A 24,810-nucleotide genomic window follows, 5' to 3' on the forward strand; every position below is an offset into this window, starting at 1 on the left:
GAGAATCTATTCTGTGCCTCTCTCTCCTAGCTTCTGGTAGCCTCAGGCATTCCTTGGCTTACAGATGGTGTTTTTCCTGTGTCTTCACATTGTCTATGCACGTCTTTGTGCCCAAATTTCCCCGTTTTATAAGGACACCAGTCATACGGCATTGAGGCCCACCCTCATGACCTATTTTCATTTGATTACCTCTGAAGACCTGTTTCCAAATTAGATCATCTTCTGAGGTACTGGTACTGCTGAGATAAGAGTGAATTCAGAAGGAGCCGCAGAGGCGTCTGCGTGCTTGGGGTCCTAAAGAGGCAGTGGGAGGGGTGAGGATTGGATAGAGAAGGTGGTGATGAGTTGAGTTCAAGTTTGGATATGTTGAGCTGAAGATGACATGGAACCACCCCAAGGAGAGATCAGGCAGGCTGTTGGGTTCACAGCTCTGGGCTCAGAATGAAGGTCTGAATAGGAAACAAAGATGTGGGCTATAGATCTAGGCAAGAAAAGAAATCATAATAATAAGCATTGACTATTAATTAACCAGGCACAGTCAGTCCATAATGCTTTCCATGCGTTTTCTCTGTAATCCTTTCAACGACCATATGTATAATAGATACTGTTACCTTCCCCATTGTACAGACTATGGATCTAACTAAGCCACAAGGACATTCAGTAGTCACCTGCCTAGTGTCACACTATTAGCAGAGGATCCGTACACTTCTACACGGAATATCCCAAACGTGACTGTGCCTGTGATCCACAGTAGAAACATATTTTACATTGTGGTCCACGATAGACAGTATATATTTCCAGGAAACAAAAGTCGCATGAGATCACATTTAGCCCTCTGCTGTTTTCTGTCCTATTTCATGGCTTACATAGGCTGGTTGCCACTCACAACTTGATACCCAACCCACTCTTGAAACCCACAGTTTTAGAATTACAGTTCAGCACTCTCCTGCCTCCCACACCTGAATTGGGTGACAGCCATGGGACTGCAAAGATGAGGAGAGCGACGTCATGGGTGTTAGTAGGGAAATGCACTTCAGGGTGATTTTAAGTCAAAAGTATAACATGATGAGCAGAGAATCTCTTCCACCAAGTCATGCCCCGAGGACATGTCTGGGAAAGCCAGCTCTTCAGCAGTGAGTCGTTTGTGGCTGTCACATGCATCTATGAGGATTGAAACCATTTTTGCTACCAAGTTTTGCCACTGGATGATACAGGAAAAGATGCACGTGTACTTAACTTTGGAGAATTGTGAAGTTGAGTTCCAAAATTGCTGCAGGATTACATGGCAGCAGAATTTGGGCACACAGCCCAAAGAAAACCAGCCTGTATTTCACTTTGATATAATTCCTGCAGTCAGTAATTGCAATAGGAAACAATATCTCCAAGGCGGAAGTTATGGAATATGACATTTAACATCTTGCTCAGCAGGAGATGGTTTTGCTGGCAGAACTTTAGGAATCCACTCCCCAAATATATCATAGACCCTGAATGCATTCATCCTTCCTCCTACTTCATAGGAAGAGAGAAAATGTTCCATTTCCCTAGAATTAACCCCTTCTGAGTTGCTGCCTGCCCCCATACCACCTCCAGGGCCTCTCTCCCTCAATTAACCCTTCCTTCCCTCGTGAGCGCCATCCCTTTCTCCTTGAGCACGGCTTCCCTTCCTTCTGACTTCAAATACACCTTGGTTTCCTCTCAAAAAGCCCCTCAGCAGAAGGAATGTTGAGGGTGAGGTCACTGTTCCCCTCTTGATAGTGGTGGTGGTGGTTATGAGACTATGCTTACAAAAACAAAACAACTCATAGACTTGAACACTCGAAAGAGTGCATTTTACTCTACGTAAGCTATATCTTAAAAAACCAGGACTTTAAAATAAATCCCCACAGATCCTTTTCTTAATCCCGCTGCCCTGTGTTGTTATCCTCTTTCCTGCCTCCCTTTCCCCGGCACTTCCTCTTCCCACTGTCTTCATACTAAAATCCAAAGTCTTCCCCCAGCTGAAACCTCAGTCAGTTCTCTTCCTGTTCTTCTCCCACCTTCTTATGGTTCCCGGCACTGAAACTGCTACTCAAAACTCTTTTTCTTCAGCTTTGGAGGTAGAGAATTTAGCGGTTTCTCCTCTACCTGTTTACATGCTGCTTTGACTCACTAGCAATCATCTAACTTTTGGAATTTGCCAAAATGCAAAGCCCACAGCTCTTCTCCTACACGCGCTCCCTCAAGGCTCTTATCCGCTCTCATGGATTAAAGGACTACTCGAATGTGTTTAACTCCCAAATCTATGTCTAGAGAGAGGACAGCTGGCTCAGGTTTCCAGTGACCCAGTGAATGGCTTCACTTAACTGTCACCACCTCAAATTCAGCACATGCAGCTGCCTTTGCCAGCTGCCCTTACTGGTTGGGTGACCTCACCGTTGGTCCTTCTTCCAGGCCGGAAACCCTGAAGACGCCAGCCACACAGCCTTCTGTGTCAGCCTTCCCTAGTCAGTCAGGAAGATCAAAGGAGGTAAAATGTTCCGCAAACTGTCATGTTCTAGACTTATAACATACTAGCATTGCTAATGCTTAAATCTTTTCAACTCTTCCTTTGAAATGTGTATATATTTTACCTATTTTTTCTCTACCCTCCACTCCCAGCCTACAGCTCCTTCCCTTCCCTCCAACGTATTCTGCATTGTGTTGTCAGTCCGTCTTTACTAAAACCACTTTCCCCCTCTTGCTCTATAGCTCAACACTCTTCAAAGGCTCCTATTATGGGTTGAATTGTGTCCATCCACCAAAGGTTATCCTTTCTGTTTTCTTAAGCTCTTTCTGTTTCCTGCTGGCCAAGAGAAAATGTGATTCCCTGTTTGTAATCATCAAGGGGTGCAATCACCATAATACTGCTTTGTCTCCCCTTAGTGCAAAACCACCTTGGGCCATGTAAGCATTTGCCTCATTGCTCCCTGAAAGTGGAGGGAAGGAATGACTCAGTGGATGTCACAGAGTGGCCTGCATCTCACCCTCTCCTTTTCTCTTTTCTCTTTGACAAACAAGACAACTTTTATCAGATAATATCTCTCTTGTTCCTCTTTGTCTTAATTAAAAGCAGAACATCTCATTTGGTAGTGTTTTCTTTCCAGTGTGTTTTTAGGCTCCCTATTTGAAGGAAGAGATTTTACCTCGTAGTTTGAACTACTCTTTCAAAACTACGTATTTGCATAAGCAGTAAGTATTTTTCTCTTACTTAAAAAAAAAAGAATATCAAAGAACCTTCACCCACTGTGAAAGGACTGAGTCTAGGAGTAAATGGTGTCCTTGCCTGTGTGGCGTCTCTCATCAGTACAAGTTTCCTTCCTCTGCTTCTAGGACTGAACATCTTGTAAGAGCTCACTCATTCAGAATACATGAAAAAGCAGGAGTGACTTACAGAATCTCTAAACAGCTGTTTCTTTTTATTACTCCCAGTATTTACACTTATCCAGTAACCATATCAATGTGTTATCAAGTGTACTTCCATGACTGGATGAAAACATCTTCAGGAAGTAATATGAAAAGTATTCTTTCTGTAGAGTACGTGTAACTCTTAAGCAGGTTACGTTGTCTTCCTAATGTGGTTGACACCATTTTCCTAACAGATCCCTTCTACAAATAGAGCTCACAGGTATCTTTAGCTGAGGTGCAAGCATAGCAAGTATTTCTGAAGGCGTCTTCCATGAGAACCTGGCCCCGAAGCCTGTGTTCTCCAGAGAGGTGCTGCTCACACAGCGCCCAGGTCATGTCTGGTCAAGTTGGACACTCAGTCGTTCTATACCATGCACTATTGGAAGCCATGTGCCAAGACTGCATGTGTGCTGTGTCCGCGTTGGAGTGTGACCCTGTCCCATGGAGTTTAAAGATTGGTGAGGGAGGTGGTTCTAACTAAGCAAGCAAATAGATGCGTCTTTACAAACTGTGATAATTGTCATGAAGGATTCAAACAGGATGGAGTGCTAAATCACAAAGAGGGGACAACCCACTTTGATGGAGGGTCAGAGAAGGCCTCAGAGAAGAGGCACCGTGTGAGCAGACAGCTGAGGGAGCACGGGCTGCCTTGAAGCCGGGGCGTGGGGGCAGTGGGACCCGCAGGCACGAGGTGCCCTATGAGGACCTCAGCCCTCCATGAAGACCCACTTGCCATTTCCTCAGGAGAAGCCACCTCTTTCTCTGGACTTAAGATCTCAGAATTTGGACTTGAGGTAGTGGGGTGATTGATTCTTGAAAAGCTGGAAAGAGCAGAGACAGAAAGAATGATGGAGGGAAGAGCAGAAGCCAGAGGCCACAGAAGGGCTGAGTAAAGGTCCCAGAATGCTGCTAGGAGAGGCCTGGCAGGTAGCATAAATAGAAAAACAGAAATAAAAACTGTTTTTACAATGAATAAGCTTTATGGGCAAGTCTAAATTAAGACTGGGTTCTTCCACTTTGGGGACCAAAGAACCATGTGTTAACAGATTTTTAAAAATAGAATGGCAATTCCACCAAAGCCCCTCAGGGAGCATGAAAGAGAAGGGCCGGAAGACGCCAGCCATCCATGCCAACAACAAAGATCTTTGGAGCAAATCTGTGTGTCAAATTTGACCAGATTAAAAGGTTTCATACGCAGTCTGTACAGCTGCTAATGATTTAACCTCCACTCTTCTGTATTTGTTTTAGTGTCAGATTTTTATTGTCAAGGTCATTCTGAAGATATGCAGCTTCTTAACTCTACAAAGTTGGTACACTATTTAGCCTCCGTCTACTATCTTTTTTTTCTTCTTATTCCCAGGCGTCTCTTCGCTGTGAATCCCCCTCTAACAGGATGTCGTGGTTTATTTTTTCCCTGCCCTTTGCCATGTGGAAGGCCGGAGTTTTAACCTTTTCGTCCCCTCATCCTTTGGGGTGGGTTCCTGTTTTTCGTCTATCTTGGGAACTCCTGCTGTTCGACTGCAGAGTTTGTTCATAAACTCGAAACCATTAACCTTCAAGCAGACCAGCTGTGCTATAAGAGCTGTTTGTTATTCCTGAATATAGTGTTTAATTCTTACTTAGCAAGACCTTTCTGTTGTGGAACAGCCTCCACAGAGTGACCATCATCATCAGGAAACCAGGCAGCCTGCACAGACCTCTAGCTCCATGTCAAGAGAGGGCACTGGGGCAGGGGGAGAGAGGCATGCACTCAGGCCTGAGTTCTGTGTCGGCCTTTGCCATTTGCTAGTTGTGTGGTGTGGGAGGAGTCACGTCACCTCCCCAAACCTGTTTCTTTGTCTATATGATGGTGATCAGACTGGATATGGCCCAATGTTCTGAAGAGAGGACTCAGGGACACAGCAAAAGGGAGAGGTGAGCGTGTTGGCAGGGCCCCCAGGACCAGGACCAGCTCTTTAGAGAAAGTGTTTTGTGGCTTTAAAACCACTGGACTGTATCTTCTCTATAGTCCTGTTCAACTTTAAATACCTCTGATTCCATGAAAGGATGAGTCTTATGCCTTCCTGCTTCCAAGGACTGGTGGAGAGGCCCTGCTGGGACAAGGAGGGGAGTGGATTAGGAGTCAGACCTGGGGTTGGGGGAGTGAACTAAACCCCCCGTCCCCCGTGGGATTGAAAAGTGATGGAGTTTATGCCTGTGATCCAGGTCTGAGACTGGAGATCCACTTGACAGAGGGGTGGTGGTTATCCCTTCATAGAGAACCAATGCCACACCATGTGGTAGGGTAAGAAAACTCCAGGTCCTGTGACTTCAGGCTTATGCTTCTTGATGGGTAAGGAAGGGACATTGAATGCAGCTGGGGACATCCTGCCAGGTTTCCTCGCCAGGTCCCAATTCCTCACTTTTTCCTTTCTAGAGAAGTCTTGCATGCTTGCTTCATCAGATAGCAGTTCAAACCAAGAGGCACTTCTGAAGGGAGCCAGCGGGTTATCTTTGACTTGAGCTATGTATACACATCTGTCCCTCGGCCGTGTTCTTCCCAGAGGAGAGTCCCCACCGAATCAAAGGGCATTTCTATGACATCTGACCTTGAGGACTGCCCAGCATTTCAGTCAGGCTGGATGGGCAGATCCTTTACCCAGTAATGACAGGAGCACATGGATCCCACATAGTTTTCAAAGGTGTACAGGAGCTGATTTGATACTTGGAATGGCTTTTATAAGAAAGCCTTTGCATTTCCTTTGAATCAAGGGCAACAGGTTTAATTATTAATTGCAATGTGTCTGGAATATGGCCTTTTTATAGCATCGGAGAAAGAGTTTCTAGACTGTGAGGAATTTGATATGAGCCAGAGAGTAATACTCTTCCTAGATTGCAGTGGAAAGTAAAACCCAATGTCCTGTGTCCACCCACAGATGCTTAAGAAGGCAGGGGAGAAAGCAAGGAAAGAAGGAAGTTAGGAAGTGCAGACATTTCTGGGGGAGCTGTTGTATCACAAAATCATTTGCAAGCTGGTTTCCACAGTGGTGGGACTTGGCCTGTTTCTGGCAGGTTCCTCCCGCCCTCCCTCATTCTCCCTAGCCTTCTTCACTTATCACATATTCTGTCTTCTTGCAGCCTGTGTGTAAAATTTTGGGGTATTGTGGTCCTCTGTGACATTTCTTACAGCTGGGTTTTTCTGTGCGCAGCCCTGAGAAGTGAGTCTGTGGGAACAGCTTGCTTTTGTCTACGAAACACAGGGTGGTGGTGCATCTAAGGAACTGATTGTTTTTTCTATATCTTATCTTGCGTACAAGTAAATTGTGGGTATTGTTTACTTACCTTTGTTTGTGCACAAATAAATTGTAGGTATTGTTTTCCGTTATGGGATGTTTGCTGTCCTTGGTTTGGTGTGTAACCTTGTTAAAGTTTGTGGGGTTTGTGTCTTAATATTCAGACGCTGAATTAGGGTATTATGGACCCACCAAGTGGATTTTTCTTTGAAGCAAAATCCATGAAAGGAAGTGCCAGCCATTTCATTAGGCTTGATCGGGGTGGGCAAACCACAGCCTGCGTGCCAAATCCAGCCCTCTGCCTGTTTTTGTACAGCCTGTGAGCTAAGAATGGTTTTACATTTTTAAATACTTTGGGTGGAAAAAAATCATAGTATTCTGTGACATGTGAGCTGCATATAAAATATCACATTTCAATGTTTATAAATGCAGTACTATTGGAGCACAGCTATATACTCCTTCACTTATATATTATCTAGGACTGCTTTCACACCACAACAAAAGAGTTGAGTAGTTGTAACAGATACTGTGTGGCCCACAAAGTCTAAAATGTTTACCACTGGGCCCTTTACAGAGACAGTTGCTGACCTCTAGTCTCTTGAGTAATTAAAACAACAATGCTAATTGACATCTTTTGAGTTTCACGATGTGCCAGGCACTGTGCTAAGCATCTTTCAGGCATTATCTTATTTATTTATTTTTATTATTTATTTATTTTTTTATTATTTATTTATTTACTTACTTATTTATTTTTCCCTAACAATCTTATGAGGTGTCACTCTTTTATTGTCCTTTTACGGTGAGGAAAGGGAGTGTCAGAGAGATTATGCAATTTCCCCCAGATCACACTGCTGGTCAGTGTCAGAGCTAGGAATTGCACGCACGTGTGTCTGATTCCAGGGTCCAGAATATCATCCACCACAGGGGGCCATCCCAGTCGGCTGGGGCATCACCCATGAGCATCCTTGGTGGGGCTGAGTAGAGGCCACAGATAGATATTATTTATTTGAGATTGAATTTATTTTTATTTTTGTTAATGTCATTGATGATGCAAGTGAGATTTTTTGTTTGTCTCTCATGAAAGTGCGTTAAGTTCCTTAAGGACAGTGACTGAATGTTGACCCCAGTGCAGTGCCCAGCACACAGAACAACTAAAATAAAAGCTTGTTGTATGAAAGAAGTCGGTGGAGAGTAGGGAGAGGGCAGGAGAAAAAGGGAAGAAGACACACGAGAGGAGGAAACACATTACCCAGAAGAGCCAGGGTGACCTCAGCACTGGACCCCAGGCCATGGATGGCTTGACTGAGCACCAAGGCGGCTTACCCCGTACCCGGCCTCATAGGTGTGGGCAGGGCACCCTAGGCCTGGCAGGCCCCACCTGGCCAGTATGCAGACCCACTGTGCTGCAGCCTAGTTATTCTTGCTCTCCTGCCCCTGCTCCCCTTGCCTCTGGTTGCACTGTGGCTTCCTGGCACCCAGCCTGGACATGTTGCCAGATCTTGAGGGAGAGAACTAGGTGATTCAGTATTTGCTTTGGAGCATGTCCATTCAGAGAAGGACATGAAAGCAAGGCCTCCCATTCTCATGTTCAGAGACGATGACATTTATCAGAGGGGGAAGACTTAGACTCTGGAAAGATGCTAGTAGGAATGGTTTGTCTTCTTATCATTCCAAGAAGGCCGCTGCCTCAAAAGGCAAGACACTGGCCAATGAGGACTTACTTCCACTGGCCACTGACCAGCATAAAAGCACCAGGCCCCTTTTTTACAAAAACGAGGGGCAGGCGGGTTTGTGCAGAGACCTTCTTCCTTCCAGGTCTGGCTTGGGATTATGAGTTAGTGTAAGGACTCGCCAAGAGCAACAAAGTAGCGCTCTAGCCTCTTGCTCAACTGTGTCAAAACCAGCTAGGAGACTCCAGTGCTAAGTGGGTGAGAAGGCCAAGGGAGGCTGTGTCCAGGCGAGTATGATAAAAGTGTATGGATATATCTCTTCTGATTTTGCAGCATTCTGCCCAGTCTCATTTATTGATTTATTTCATTTGGCATTAAAAAAGAATTCATGGGGAGTAGTGTATTATTAGTCTATTGATTTATCCAAAAAATAAATGGTTATTGGACCCCTACACGAGCCAGGCCCTAGGAATATAAAAGTGAACCATTAGTCATTCCTAAAGGAACTCATAAATCTAGGAGTGGCAATACTACTGGTACTAGTACTATACTAGTACATGTATTCACCACTTACTATATTATCAGGCATCTCTTAAACCATTTAGTTTTCACAATAACCTTCTGAAGTAGGTTACTATCCCCGTGATATAGATGAGGAAATTGAGGCACAGGGAGGTGAAATTACTTACTCAAAGTCATAAGTGTCAGAGCCAGGATTCAAATCAACCCTAGCACAAGGGCCCATACTCTCCATTACAGCACCACACAGCTTCTGACGATAGCAACTTGAGACCTGCTGTGCATGAAGCAAGGTGCTAAGGCACTTACACACTATACCATTTAGTCATCAGGGCAGCCTTATGAGGTAATATTTTACAAAAGCGCTTATCGAGGCAATGAGCAGCCTGAACATAGACCAGATACAGATGTGTCTTCAGAACCTGTGCCTTCATTACAGCTGCATGCTGACATCTGCAGTATGACTGTAATACTGGGATATAAGTGACCCGCGTGGCATGGTGCCACATTTACTGCTTAGGAAAATACTCTCTCCTGATTACATGTATGCGGGAGACAGCCTCCTGCAGGTGATGTCAAGTTCCACTATCCTTAGATACCAAGGATATTGTGGGGGAGGAAAAACAACTTTCCTTCTACTCTTCAAACTTCCTCTAGATGGTGTAATAATCAAATTGACATGAGACAGATCAACGGGAGAAGATAACTAAATTCATTATGTATATACATACAGGAGTTCCATATGAATATGGGACAGACCTGGCACTTATGGCTTATATGCCATTTTGAGATAAGGTGAAGGGTGGGGGTGGGGGGGTCGTGGTTTGGGACTTCAAAGGGGAGAAAGGCAATTCACATGGGGATGAAAAGCAAATGTGTGGTAAATGTTTGCTAGGCTATCTTTAACAACAAGAAGACTGAACAAAAGGGCCTTGCTTTTGAGAGGAACTCATAAATCTAGGAGTGGCACACTAAAGATTAAAGTATGGTCATCTATGATGATAGCGCCCCTCCTGGAGCACGTTCTTTGTCTTAAATTCATTTAGGCAGTTATGGGGAAGGCCAAAGGTTTTTCCTGAGTCTTTCGTGTCTTAAAAATAACCAATTAAAATAATCAATATCTTCAAAAAGGCGTATTTTGGGGTGGCAAACTCTGCTTCCCCTTACTATCTCTCTACCAAGGTGCCCAGACTCCTACTTTAGTATCATCCTGGGGGGAAAGCACTGAACTCTGGAAGTTCTCAGTGAGCTCAGGCCTCTAAACGTCAGGAAGCCCCACCTTCATTCCCTAGCACCGTGGTCACGTTAGCCCAGAGGCAGAACCCTTGGAGGGCTGGAGGCCAGGAGAGCCGCAGTCCCGGGAGGTGGGAAAGGGCCACAGTGGGAGCACCCACAGTGCTGGAAGGGTCCAGCCAGGGCGGTCCCTGTAGTTCAGTTTTTGTAGCTGTCACTGCAGGCCTGACTCTCCCTTCCCTTGGTATTCCCATCGCCATCACTTGAATCAGTTATTTTACAGAGTGGTTCTGTTTCCCGGTGAGAAATAAGGTTAGAAGACAATCCTACAGAAAGGGGATACAAGAGACTTTCGTAATACTGTACAAGCCGAGTGTTGGCCTTTGGGGAGGAGGCGCCTGCTTTGCTTTAGCCAGAGGAGAGCTTGGCTCCCTGGGGGAGGAGCCTGTTGCCATGGAAACCCGCGCCCAGCGTGGGGAGCGGTGAATGCGCTCGGGACTCCGCCTGGCCTGGGCCACGGTTGTCTGAGAATTGCCCATATATGTGATTATTACCTTTGAGTAGAGTCCTAAAAGTGGGGTAGTTTGGTCAACAAATACGAACATTTGTGAGATTGTCTCTGAACTACATGTTGGTTTAAAAAGCATCCATTTTATGGGACAGAGAAGAAAGAATGTGGGAGAGAGGAAGTCAGCGGCTAGTAAGGCATTATTAGCTGCGCACCCACATCGGCCACCTCCCGGCCAGCAGCCGGCAGTCAGGCCTGGGCTCTGCCCGACTCAGATCTGGGCTCGGCCTGGGCCAGGTCTGTCTTTCTCTTCAACTTGATACTGGTGTTAGGAATCGAGAGTTAGGCCTGGGAGGTTATGTTCCAGGCATACTTAAGATAGGTAGAGTCAACTTGGAATTAGCCAGGCCAAACAATGGCAAAACAAAAGTGTCTTGTTGGCTTGCTTTTGCTTTTTATTTTTATTAGCAGAGCAAGGCAGACAATAAGGAAAGGGTAGCCTGCTGCTGGGGAGTTTGATGTATCAGTGGATGGCCGAGCCTGGTGGTTTGCTAAGAAGGGGCTTCTGAAGGCTAATGAGAGGGAACTCTGCAGGGTAGGCCAGCAGCACAGCTGGGGTCATAGGTTTGAGCTGCCAGTCAGACTCACAAGACACAAGCAGGCTTTAATAATATGGTTGGTAAGTATTGGCAAAGGATACAGAGCAGGAGATACAGTACGTTCATCTCATCAGGAGACCTAGAAGCTTCCGTTGCCCGCTCACCTGCTTGGGATATATGTGCCAGGGATGAGAGCCAAAGGGTGTGGGGGTCACCTTGACACACAGAAGTCATAGCTCCTTTTACCTGCCAATCATTTATGCCATCCTGTTATGTAGCCATCGCACAGCTCCACTAATGCACACCATAAGTAAGGCAGACATAACATTCCCCATGTATCTTTACTGTTTTCAAGGGAACAGTGCTGTGGGAAACCCAGGTCATTCTCAGGCAGGCCTGCAGTAGCCCAGGCCTTCTGTTAACCCTTTACCCACAGTAGATGTTGTGGATTGAATTGCGTTCCTCAAAAAGACATGATGAAGTCCCAAACCCCAGTCCCTACCGTGTTTCCCTGAAAATAAGACCTATCTGGACCATCAGCTCTTATGTGTCTTTTGGAGCAACAATTAATATAAGACCCGGTCTTATGTTACATTTTATTATACAAGAGCCGGTCTTATATTATAGTAAAATAAGACTGGGTCTTATATTAATTGTTGCTCCAAAAGATGCATTAGAGCTGATGGTCTAATGATGGTCTGGATAGGTCTTGTTTTTGCGGAAACACAGTATGAATGTAACTTATTTGGAGATAGGATCTTTGCAGATGTGATCAAGTTAAGGTGGGCCCTAATCCAATAGGACAGGTATCCTTAGAAGAAGAAAAATCAGAGACACAGGGAGAGAAGTGTCATGCAGACACACACAGGGAGAAGACAGCCATGTAACCATGGAGACACGGGGAGAGGAGTGTCATGCAGAGACTCACAGGGAGAAGACAGCCATGTAACCATGGAGGTAGATGCACCTACAAGCCAAGGAATGCCTGGGGCTGCCAGAAACTAGAAGAGACAAGAAGTATCTTATCCTAGAGTCTTTGGAGGGAAACTGACACTTTGATATTTGTACTTCTAGCCTCCAGAAGTGTGAGACAATAGATTTCTGTTATTTTAAGACATCCTCCTCTGTGCTGCTTTGTTACAGCAGCCATAGGAAACAAATACAGTAGGTAAAAATAGAAAACCCAGGGGATCAAATTCAATTTTAAGTTTCCTGGCTTCAACAAATGACATTTCAGGTTTTTGAAGAACATATAGCTATGATTGCCAAATCACAGACCCTGATTTTTATGAGATCTTAGGGAAAAGGTGAGTGTCTTACAGACCGGAGATAGGAAAATACCCTTTTCATGTACAAAGACGAAACCCACACATTGCAGGCTAAGGAACATAATTTTATAGAGGAATGTTAATGGGATGGTTTACAAGCACCTAGAAAAGAAAGCATCCTGGGTTCCTTATGTGTAAATGATAGCAGACCCACCAGAATTTCCTTTTTGACATGAATTTTAGTTATCTGTTCAGTATGATTCAACATGACAAAAGAGCCCTGAAAGGTAAAATGAGCTCAGAGGACATTAGTAAAAGTATGGGGATTACATCAAGGAATCAACAGAGCCAGAGCTCTGCTCTGTGCTGAGCAGACCGCACCTGGCTTATGCTGTCAGTAATGGGCAGCAGCCTGTAGGAAACACACAGGCAGTCTAGAGGAGACACTAAGACACGAGGCGGGGACTCAGGAGAGCTTGATCTGGTCCCTTACTGCAAATACTCCGCCTGTCTGGGAAGGGTTATCCTGATACCCGAGACCCAATCAATATGACTGAGACTTAGAGGTAGGAAACTGTCCCAGGAGTGACTTTAAGAGGTCTGTTCGCATCTTATTTATTTTTGTATCGTCGGTGCCTACTATACCACCCGGCACATAATTATTTGTGAAATGTATAACATTAAATGGTAATCCCAAGGGCAGGCCAATTCTGGGGTGAGTTCTTGGGTTGCAACTCGGTCAGCTGGTTTCCTGGTTAATCCATTTCTATCCATATAACACCACTAGATTAAGGCCAACTTGGACCATCTCGCTTCTTAAGGACACTTAAAGGGAAGATTCTTTCTGCTTCATCACCATTATTTTCAAACAGTCCTGTTTGGTCTAGGACCTCCCTACAGCCACTAAAGAATGGCCTCTAACCCCCTAATGTGGGGGACCTTCCGGAGCCGCTGCCAATATAGAGGAAAGAAGTCTCTTGGGGTCCAAGCCAAACCACTCTCCCAAACTGACTATAAAGAATCTGGACTGTACTAGATCTATCAGGGTGATAGATGGAAATGGGGATGAGGGGCACGGTGAAAAAGGTGAAGGCATTAAGAAATACAAATTGATAGTTAATACAGTATGGGGAATATAATCAACAATGTTGTAAAGATTATGTAAGATGCCAGATGGGCACTGTACTTACCAGGGGGATCATGTCATAGACTGTGTAGGTGCCGGACCAATGCGCTGTACAACTGAAGCTGAAGTAGAATAATATTGAATGTCAACTATAACTAAATATGTAGGTAGATATAGTCATGGGATGTGGAGTACAGCATAGGGAAGATAGTCAATGGTATTGTAACAGCTATGTAAGATGTCAGGGGGTAGTAGCTTGTGGAGGGGCAGGGTGGGGTGGGCTATCACTTTATGGGGGGTTTAAATGTCTAACTATGACATTGCTCTGTACACCTGGAACTAATAAAATATAAATTATTTTTTTAAAAAAAGAAAGGAAAAACAATTAAAATTGTGATACTCAATATATACCTATAACAAAAGATGAATGTAAGTCACGTTTGACTTCTGCAATTACAAGAGGTGTTCAAAGTGGTTACCATCAGTGTAATTTTAATACAGTTTTTTCCTTGCTTTTAAAAAAAAAAAAAGAGTCTGGACTGGCTCGAAGGAACCTGGTTTTGAGGGGCCGCAGATGGAGCCCTGTGAAATCCATTATAACAATCTCTCTTCTCCTGACCTGAAGGCTGGAAATAATTGTTCCTTATCATCCTCTTGCAGACGATCATTGGGCAAGAATTTTCATAAATTTTTTTGAAAGCAAAAATAAGAAAAACTAAATAATGGTTGCATTAGGCAGAGTTTCTAGCCTCCTGATTTCAGGTTGCCTCCTTTTAGTTCATTGTATCTGTCTCTCCCTGGAACACATCACCTCTCTAATCAGCTGGCTTTGTTCCACTGTGCAATTGCCTGATAAGTGCTCCTGCTTTAGCCCATCCATGCAGGGCACTCTGGCACCCTGAAAGAGGAACTATGCCAGTCACGGGACCTGAACTCCAATTCACCTGTGGTACATACCGGCTACTCCACTGTGGGCTGGTCACGTAACCTTTCTGAACTTCAGTTTCCACTAAAATAATAATTGTGCCGGCTCTATCTGTTTCTGGGTTTGCTTTGCTTTGTATTATGAAGGTGTTTTCTAAATTATAAACCACTAAACAGATATGAACAATTGCCTCTCCCCAGTGGTCCCTGATCCAACTGTTTTCCAATTCTGAGGTAATCATTTACCTTTGCATCTTGTTATGTCACTTATTCATTTGCAGAAGGATATTTGTTATTCTGCATCTACGTATTGGGTACCTACTATGTGATGGATACAGTACTAGGGCCTGGGGACATAGAGGTGAAAGATGGAGCTGTCAATAATTTCCAGCAAGGAATGCTGTGGAGCACACGGGAGTGGCACCCGATTCAGACGGGGTGGGAAGGTCTGGGGTTGGAGGGGTTGGCAGAGACTCCTTCTTACAGTAAGTGGTGTCTTTGCTGAGTTCTGAGGATTGGAAAGCGTTAACTAGGGAAAGGAAGGAGTCACGCAAGGATGAGAGCGTGTTCCTGGCAGAACAAGTGGCATGAGCCTGGAGATTAGTGTTTCTCAAAGGGGGAGCTCTTGGCAGTTTGAGGGGACACATGTTCTTGTATGGGATTCTCCCATGCACTGGACGGTGTCTGGCATCCCTGCTCCCAGGCACTAAAGGTCAGTAGTACCCCCATCCCACCCCCCAAATACACAATCAGTATGTCCCTGAACATTTCCAAATGCATGTCCCACCCCTTCATCAGGGGTCTGGTGCCATTCCAGTGTGAGAGCCACTGCTAAAAAATATACATGGTGGCATGTCTTAGGAGCTAGAGAACAGAAAGTGGGGAAAAATGAGGATGGCACAGGCCAGACCATAAATGCTCTTCTGTGCCATCTCAGAGAGTTTACTTTCCAGGAGCAATTTCCTTGATTGGGGAGACAGACTGTATGTAAAGGGTTTGGGCACATAACAGATGGTCAGTAAATTTCAGAACTGTCTCCCCAGATCCTACCAAACCCAGTTTAGTCAGCACATGTCTTGTTCTTATGCATATGCATTCTGTCTGTATATTCCCTGAGTGTACATCACAGTCAAACTGGCTGATGACAGTTAACTCTCTAATGTCTATTCAACTGGAGGAAAACAGTGAGGAGGGCAAGACAGCTCCAAGACGTTAGTAAGAATCCCAAGGAATCTTAGGCTCTTCTCTGCTCTTGCAGCCCCACCATCTGGCTGCTTGAGGTCTCAGTACAAGCAAACTCCAATTCAAAGAAACTGGGCTGCTATATACCCACAGCCATTATCACCACCACTTACCTACCTGTTGCCAGGTAGTGCCAAGGGGACGATGCTGTGGCCAGCTAACACATCCTGTGGTAACTCAGGGCCAACTTACAAACAGTTGATTCATTTGCCAGCCAAGACATGTGCTAAGAATAAGGCTGCATTTTCCTACAATAAACAATGTTGTGCATGTTACGTTCTTCGCTGAGCCTTCCAAACCCACTTACTCAGACAGTAGTTACGCCATAGTGATGAGGGTATTTGGAATCCAACTATCCTATGTAATGCTGTTTTCCAGGAAAAGATCAGAAAAACATATGACCCCCCCTCCCCCCCCATTTGCTCTACCTCACCTCAGGCTCGGGCCGCACTGAATTATCACTCATTTCCTCCGAGCCATCTCTTGCCTCCAAGTCTTTGCCTGCGTTGTGCTCCATGCCAAAAATACACCCCCCTCCTCCCACCCTGATATGTCCCTCCTATGAGCTCCAGAGCGTCTACTTCCTTTTGTAGTCAAAGCGCTTACCCGTCCGAGTTACAGTTGCCTGCTTGCTAATCCATCTCCCACACTAGACTGTCCTTCTTGAGGACTGAGAAACTGTCACATTCTTCTGTGCATCCTCAGTGCCTACTCAGTGCCGTGCACATACTAGACATTCAATGACGGTTCATTGGAATGAATGATTGAATGAGTAGGCGAACCTTCTCTGACTACAAACCCAGCTACAGGACCAAGGATCTCTCCCATTTCCCCACCATCTTCAGAGCACAGAGACTCACTCCAATTGTATGCCTGGGTTGAGTGGGGGAAAAGAAGGAGAGAAGTCAGGGGAGAGGATGTGCAGGGGGAGGCTCAGCATTCGATGAATTTGGTTATGGGACGGGCTCAGCAGCACAAATGAAAAGCAGAGGGGACTCCTCTCTTGGCACATCAGGCACCTTTGTGATGGCCTGTCTTAGGAAGAGGACATTGAAAAATGGAGTGGAGGTAGCCTGCCTGTAGTTTCAGGAGTTGGTTCTAATTAAATTGTAAACTTCTAAAACAGAACATGTGTCCACACAAACACCTGTATACGAATGTTTACAGAAGCATTATTCATAATAGCCAAAAAGTGGAAACAAGCCAAATCTCCATCAACTGACAGATGGATAAACAAATGTGCTGTATCCATACCATGGAATATTTTTCAACCATAAAAAGGAATAGAATACTGATATATGCTACAACATGGATGAACCTTGAAAACATTATGCTAAGTGACAAAAGCCAGACACTTATGACCACATATTATATGATTTCATTCATGTGACTGGCCAGAATAGGGAAATCTACAGAGACAGAAAGTAGGTTAATGGTTTCTTAGGACTGTGGAGGATGGCAAGGTAGGGGGTGATAGCTGAAGGGTACAGGGTTTCTTTAGGAGGTAATGAAAATGTTCTCAAATTGGCTGTGGTGATGGTTGCCCATATCTGTGGCTATACTAAAAGCCATTGAATTGTACACTTGAAATGCATGATTATATGGTCTGAATTATATCTCAATAAAGCTGTTAAAAAAACAAAACAAAAACAAAAACAAAACAAAAGCAGCATGTTAACTTGAGCTTTTAAGAACTATGTACCACCTGGAATAGTATGCTAAAATTGGCATGTCTGTGCATTTTCCGGGACCTGTCGAATTCCCTGGATTCTCTATGGCCCCGCTCCCCACTCCAGCCACCCAAGGTAATCACTGTTCTGCAGAGCTGAGGGTCCCTCACAGGGCTCAATGCAATCCCTGACTGCATGGAAAGGATGGGATGCATATTAAATATGCAAATTCACAGTTTTATAATTCAAATAAAAATGATTAGTATCCACTTTTAAACTAGTGACTAACCAAGGAATAGAATGCAATATGATTCCATAACTGTTTTTGTTGCTGTGAAAAAGGGAATGATTGTGAATTCCATTCTGACGGGTACAATTTTTTTATTCTACAGTATAATTTGTAATGTGAGGATCTAATCATTTTTATATGGTTCCTTACTGATCATTTTTAAGTGACTGAAACATTTAAAAATAAATTTAATGACTTGATAGGGAATCAAGTTATGTATATATGTACAGTTTGTCAAGTTTCTCAAACTTTAACTGAAAACTTTTGCATCATCAGAAAAGCAAATAAATGTACTTTGTGATTTTTCTCAATGATTAGAGCCACAAAAAACTGAGAAATGTCATTTGCATTGTTTGATTTAGAGGAACTGTCCTTTATTTCCTGGGCAAATACCGAAAGGGGAAAAAGTCCTAAAGGCTTGTTCAACTAAGCTGGTTTGCAGTTTTAAAATTGACATTCGTGTTCCAAGCTGCTTGAGAAGTCTAAGAAAAGAGATCATCTTTTTCTCTAAAGGAAGTGTGTGCTTGCACATTCACGCAACACTCCTCTACATTTGAACTTTTCCTATTGAGGGACCTTCCAGATCCCTCCAGAATCCCTTCTCACTGCACCCCCCTTTTGCTTATCAGCACACCCTCTTTCCGATTTGTAACACGCACAGTGCCTGTCCGGGAGACATGCCCTGGTTGCATCTCCCTGGGTTAATTGTGCAGTCACATTCTAGTGATGGACCTGAGCGGCCCAGCACGGGAGCATGGAAACAGCTGACTGCTGACTCAGAGGGCAGAGCGAGCCACCCACGAATCTCATTGCAGCTCGCTGCTGCATCCCTATCCCATAATCCCTTGCTTGGTTTGCTGCAGTCTTTTCAACAGACGCTGAGTGAGAAAAAGATGTCCTAAGATAAAGATTGATTGGTTTGAATGCCGAAAGGGGTCTCCCACTTGTTAAGGACCCAGAAACATTCCTGCAGACTTGCCTGAGCCTCTTCTCATTTCCTCCATTTTTCTCTTCCTCTGTTCTGTTCATGAACTGGCACTTCACTCCCTAGAGCAGAAGATATGCTGGGCTTCTGATGATGGCTGCACTGCATGGTAGGGGATTTTTAACCAGTTTCTTTGCATGGGGCTTCCAAACTTGAGATGTTGGCAGAAATGCGCATTGTTCTTTTGGATTTCCGCGGAGCTGCAGCGACAGGCTTGGGAGGGTTTACTGCTTTGCCTCGTTGATTAATTTGTCTGCAGAAATGGATAGGTCCTAAATGTTCGGATTGCTTAGTATTGTTCCAGGTGGGTAAACTGATTTCTCCTGCTCCCTCTATTCTGGCCCCTGTACCCCACCCCATCTCCCGTCACGGTAATGCGGCTGCTCTGTAACTACAAGGGAGAGCGAGACCCACTCTTTGCTGTAACAAAGGCACCAAATTGACAAGAACCGGGAGAAAGTCATGCAAGATTTTATCAAGTTCCTAATGTGATCTGACTAGTTTTTTATTTCCACTAGTCTTTATTTTAATGTGTATCTCGGCTTGTTTTAAATAGATTTTTTCCCCCTTGCATGTGTTGGGTACAAAGATGGGGATAGACCATTTCATTTGCAGGATTCTTTCCTCAAGACCCTAGGGTGGAGGAGAATGTGCGATTCGACCCTTCCCCCACCCTGTCCTCTATAGAGAACCCTGGGGTTGAGTGCCACGGTTCCCTGTTACCATTGGAAACCCTTTCATTCATAATGCATGACCCCACTCTGAATTCTGAATGCCATTGATGAGCGGCAAATATTCAGGAGATGATTTGGGTTTTTTTTCTGATATTTCCCCCCTGCCTTTGACATAGACTGAAGTCTGGGTGGAGTTCACTGGTAGGATCACGGAGAGAAAGAAAAAAAATCCTTGGCTTGGCTCTTAGGGTTTTCTTCCCCTGAAACACCGAGCATTATCTTTGTATGAGAGAGCTTTTCCTGCAACTATACCACGCCCTGCCATTAGTCCTTATTTTGGGGAGCTAGGGAAGCAAGTAGAAAGACTGGCTATTTATTTAAAACTAAACATTGAACGTTAAGTGGGTTTCTTAACCAAAAAGATAAAATGATATTTCTGTCTTAAGAAAAGATGGTTTCAATGTCATAGCTTTCAGGGACAGATCTAGATTCCGAATGAGGCATTTGAAAAATTATTGGTTCATCTTTGGCTTAGATCATATTACGGCACTTTTATTTCTCCTGAATACATTGTTAGAGGGTTTTTTCATTTAAAAAAAATTAGAATATGTAAGGAGAGCCATTTGTTTGCCCAGATTCTTCAACTGATTTCTCAAGTACGAGGATTCCGCTGCCTGCTGTGCACCTATTTCCTGATGTCTTTCTTTATTTTCCGGCAGATGTTTCAGCAGCACCGGTCCTAACCCACTGTCTTGTTAAATAATGTACGCCCCACCCCGAGCAAGCACACAATGCCAAGTTTCATGTGTGCTGTGGTCTGAGAAAGCCGCTTTCTGTTGCAGACACGTGAACAGTGTGGCTCTTCCTAAACCTCTAAGTATTCCTTTCCAGTTTTCTTCTAGAGAGACACAGTGATTTGCTTTGGGAAGGTTACAACACCGCCCGGTGTGGAAAGGTTCTCTGATAGAATGTGCCGTTAGGAGAAATAGGAAAGCAGCGTATGTAACCCACACATTTTTGAAATGGAGAATAAAATCTATACCCATTTTCACCACATTTCTTATTATAATCCTGAGATGACTTGCTGTTCTTTATATTATAAAAGCTTGGTGGATTTTTTGGCGTGTGAAATAAAGTAACCATAGTCCTTCTTTGTCTTACTAAGAAAGGAAAATGTGCTTCGTTTGGTTATCTGTAGACATTAATTTCTCCAAACTTGCAACTTTCTTTTATCTATTTTTATTAAGTAGAAAAAAAATCCTAAGTATGTAGCAATTTTTAAAAATTTAGCTAAACTTAATTTTAAGACTCCCTTGTGCCTTTTTTTCATTCTCTCTCTGATAAAACTAAGACTTTAACCAATTATTTGTATGTATTATTGAAATGTATACAAGAGAAATTCTTTCAAACTTTAAAAAATTTGCTGCCAAATTATTTACTATTGTTTTTTTTTCCTTTAAAAATGTGACTGAATTACTTCTAGTTGTGGCAAAATTATAGTTTGCACACACTTGTAATGGCTTTTTTTTTAAAAAAAATCTCAGATGCCATCTGTGCAGCCCATTTATTACTTACATAAGGGTTTTAGTGTCAGAGTAGAATTTGCTCTGTAGTGGGGCTGGCTATTACGGTTCTCTGAATATTATTGTGCAGGTTGTCTGAATTTAACAGATCAGATTTCCTCCTAGAATTTGGAGGTTGAGATTAGACCAGATACTGAGGAATAAATGAGCCCAGTATAATAATTCAAATAGCATCATTGAAGAAAATACTCATTACTGCTTTTTGCATTCGTCTTTCTACTCTCTTCTATTTTACCCTCTGCCTTCATGAAGTGCTTTTTATTATCCTTGTTGAAAATGTGTTAATTTACATGAACATTTATACTAATCAACAACAGCATTAAATAATAATGCTTCTTATTAACCAGGGCCAAAAAGGGGTTTGCTGGTAGTAGGCCTGTGTCTTTTGAAGTTCTGATGTAGAATCAATTTCTTCCCCCTACTGTAAGGCCCTGGCTGTACTCCGCCTTTTTTTGTGATCCCAGAATATTCAGCCTCTTTGTGTAGTTCCCAGGAAAGCAAGGGAAGAGCCTTGGCAATGTGATGGATGTGGGGAGAGGAGACCGCACTCGTCATGACTTTCCCAGGGTACTGTAAGATGAATGTCAATTACCCTGACCACTTAACACTCCATTAACAGACCCAGCCTTCTGGAAGTTAGAAACCCTAAAGCACATCTTAAGAACTGACTGCAAAAGATGAGGGCTTTTATGAAGAAAGCAATGGCGAACAGTTATCTATCCTAAGGAAAGAAGTAGAGGAAATAGACATAAATATCATAAAAGCAATTTGGGGGCTTGGCTTGGGAATCAGCTTCCATATAGCAAAACCCAGCAGTCTAGGGAAGCTGTCTTAACTCTGACCCTCAAAATAAGAAGAAAAACCCTTGGAAAGTTTGGGCACGTCCTTGCCTAGAGAGAGAAGTTAAAGTGGAGGGCTCCCTGAATGCCCTTCCCTCCCCCCCAAATACACACACACAGACACACACACACACACTGTCAGGAAAGATATTGCGTCTGGCCTTCTCATTTACAAAATGGCCCTTTTGGGATAGCAGCGTGATATAACTGGAATTAGGTCACCCTGTTTTAATTTCACTGAAGATTGTCCTCTTTTCTTCTAGTTGAGTCCTCCGTCACAATGCAAATTCTATTGCAGGCGAATGATAATATGCTCACAAATTTTAAAAATTAAAAATACCTTGTTTCTTTAACCATGTTTTAAACCCATGTCTTGAGCTCAAGGTACCACCTGTCCTGGCATGGAAAAGGTAGCATATTGTGAGTTGTAGATAGTCCTAATGGTTTAAGGTTTCCTTTCTATAAATGTGCCAGAAGATTTTTACCTTTTTGAGAATCTGATTTTATTATAGTATGTTCGCACCACTGTCAATGGTCCAAGAACAATACAAAATGTAATGATATTAATAAATAAATTCAGCTAAGTAGCAACAAAGAGAGAGAGTAACCCAGGAATACCATTAATATTAAACAATGGAAATGGAATCTAGTGCCTTTAGGATGATGTATAATGAAATATGCTTATTGCCTCTTACCCACAAATCACGTTAAAATTTTGTTTTCCAAAGGAATCTTGACCTGTTTCCCAACCGTGTTTCCTAGACCAGCCAGACAAGTTTTCACCAACTCTCTCCCCTTCTCAAGAAGAGTGTTTTTCAGTTTGACTTTTTTCTTCCATCCTCCCTTCCTGCTCTTCCTCACTCTGGTGTCAGTAATACAGAGTTTGGATAGTTTTCTTTCTTTTTTTTTTCTTTTTTTCTTTTTTTTTCATTTCATCTCCTCCTATCAAGTTCTTCTTTTCCATTTGGTCATAATTTCTGCCAAGGTGTAGGAGATTTCAGAAAGTGAGTCAGGAAAAATACCAGAGAGGGTGAGAGGAAAGAACTGCCGGGACTGGATTTTTCTATGCCCAAGGATTTTGTTATGTGATTGTTGCATTGTTTTACCCGCAACAAGCTGTGTTTAGTTGGTAAGCGAAATTTATATCAACCTTCTCTGACTTTTAATGTCTATGCATATGTGTCCTCAATAGTTCTCAGTTTCTTTTCCTGCCTATAGTGAGTGTGTTAAAATATGTAACTACTTACCTTGGAGGTGATGGCTTATGTTGCTAAGCGTTCAACTATCACACAAGGAGGTAGGTACTGTCTAATGTCAAGTGAAAACATTCACATGACTGGTAATGACCATGCTCTTTATCATGCAATTCAGCAAGTGCCCCTCTTTTCTGCTACTGGGACTGAGTCCATTCTCATATTTCATTCATTCAGTTCATTCAAAAAATGAGTGTCTACTATGTACCAGTCAGAGTTCTAGGAGCTGGGACTACTGCAGTAAGCATCAGACAAAAATCCCTGGTGAATCCTATGTCTTAGTAGGGTGGGGGAGGAGACGACATGCAAAATAAATACATTACAGACTATATTAGAAAGTCACCAGTGCTAAGAAGAAAAATAGAGCAAGGATGGGGGTAGCAAGTGTTAGGGGACAGGTAGAGGGAGGCAAGTTTCAATTTTAAACAGAATGGTCAGATGAAGAAGGTGACATTTGCTCCCCTTACAGAAGGGGAGCAAACCCTTCTGTAAGCAGTATTGCTGTTGTTTTTCCACCAGTAAAGAACCTCAGTCTCCCCACATAAAAGCTCTCATAGCTGGTCAATGTCAATATCACACTCATGTTGACTATTTATATAGTTTTAAAATGTCTCTTTCTTCCTTCACTCCTCTACCATTTCCTTTCTATTGTCTTCTTGTCCATGTGTCTGGTGCTAGTTCCTGCATCCAAAAGCATTCAGGCTCCTTCAGGGTCAAAGTCCACCCCATGCATGTTTTCACATGCATCTCTCCAGAAATTAGTTTTGCTGATTTCCAGCAGAATAGTTCTATATCCTGACCTCCTTTATTATGGTGCACTTGTTTCTGCTGGTTATGTGAGTTCAGAAGGATCTTTGACGATTCGGAAACCAAGATAGGGAAAGCAGAATCTAGCTGAGAATTTAGATAAGTATTTATTGTCTTTCTAACCAAGGATACCAGAAACTGTGGTCCCACTCAAACACTTTGATTAAAGGCTGTTGTATATTGTGTGTATATTCCTAGAGGCATATTCAGACTGGTGGAAGGCTTCCCATGGTGCTTATTAGCTCGTTCTGTGCCTGCATTTTTCTAAGCACATTATCCCATTAGGAGTAGTCAAATTGTCTTCCTATTGTGGGTATCTAGTTATACTCAGGGAATGACCGTATCCTGGCAAAGTCTCCATTGGGGGAACTTTTGGGGCTGAAAACCTTTTGTGTTGATTCTAGGAGCCTTGAAAATCCAGATGTCTTCAACAGGTCACTTGTAACACATTTGTAAAGTTGTAATGAATTTAAATTAGTGTTAATGTGTAAACTTAATTTACCATATAAATTACCAATGCTAACAAAGACTCTCACCCACTACAATAAATGATCACAAAATTAGAATGAAATGCTTTTTATTTCGGCTTTAGAGAAAAAAATGTCAGCTCAGGAAATTTCATATATCATTTGATTAAAACAAATGTTTTTTTCCTCGCCTAAAATCCAAAATTCTGTTGTTGTTGTTTTTTTTAAAGAGTAAAATCTAACAATGATGTTTTCTCTCTAGTTTTTGTATTACCCATCATGATTGATTATTTCAAAGGGTAATATGAAAAATTTCAAAAGCCATTCAAAATGAAATGATTTTTAACTGAATTTAGCTGAAAAGTTCAATGTAATTGTTTTGTGGCTTTTTAAAAATGTATTTTTATTGGGGAACAGTGTGTTTCCAAGTTGTTGTCCTTCAGTCTAGTTGTGGAGGGC

The 24,810-nt window shown here is 43.1% G+C and overlaps 1 protein-coding gene across 8 annotated transcripts in view; it reads left to right on the forward strand.

Annotated features, from left to right (window-relative positions):
- The window catches only part of TRIM2 (tripartite motif containing 2), a 132,557-nt gene that overhangs the window by 51,774 nt on the left and 55,973 nt on the right, over positions 1-24,810 (forward strand). For 2 of the 8 annotated variants that reach the window (XM_033133939.1, XM_033133940.1), the window contains exon 1: positions 18,598-18,837. The exons of the other annotated variants lie outside the window; for them this stretch is intronic. In XM_033133939.1, the coding sequence (XP_032989830.1) occupies positions 18,835-18,837 (3 nt within the window). In that variant the 5' untranslated portion in view covers positions 18,598-18,834. Of the gene's footprint in view, positions 1-18,597; positions 18,838-24,810 lie in introns of those variants that run through there. 8 annotated transcript variants of the gene reach the window in all.

Source organism: Rhinolophus ferrumequinum, chromosome 18 (genome assembly GCF_004115265.2).
Source record: "Rhinolophus ferrumequinum isolate MPI-CBG mRhiFer1 chromosome 18, mRhiFer1_v1.p, whole genome shotgun sequence".
Lineage (NCBI taxonomy): Eukaryota > Metazoa > Chordata > Mammalia > Chiroptera > Rhinolophidae > Rhinolophus > Rhinolophus ferrumequinum.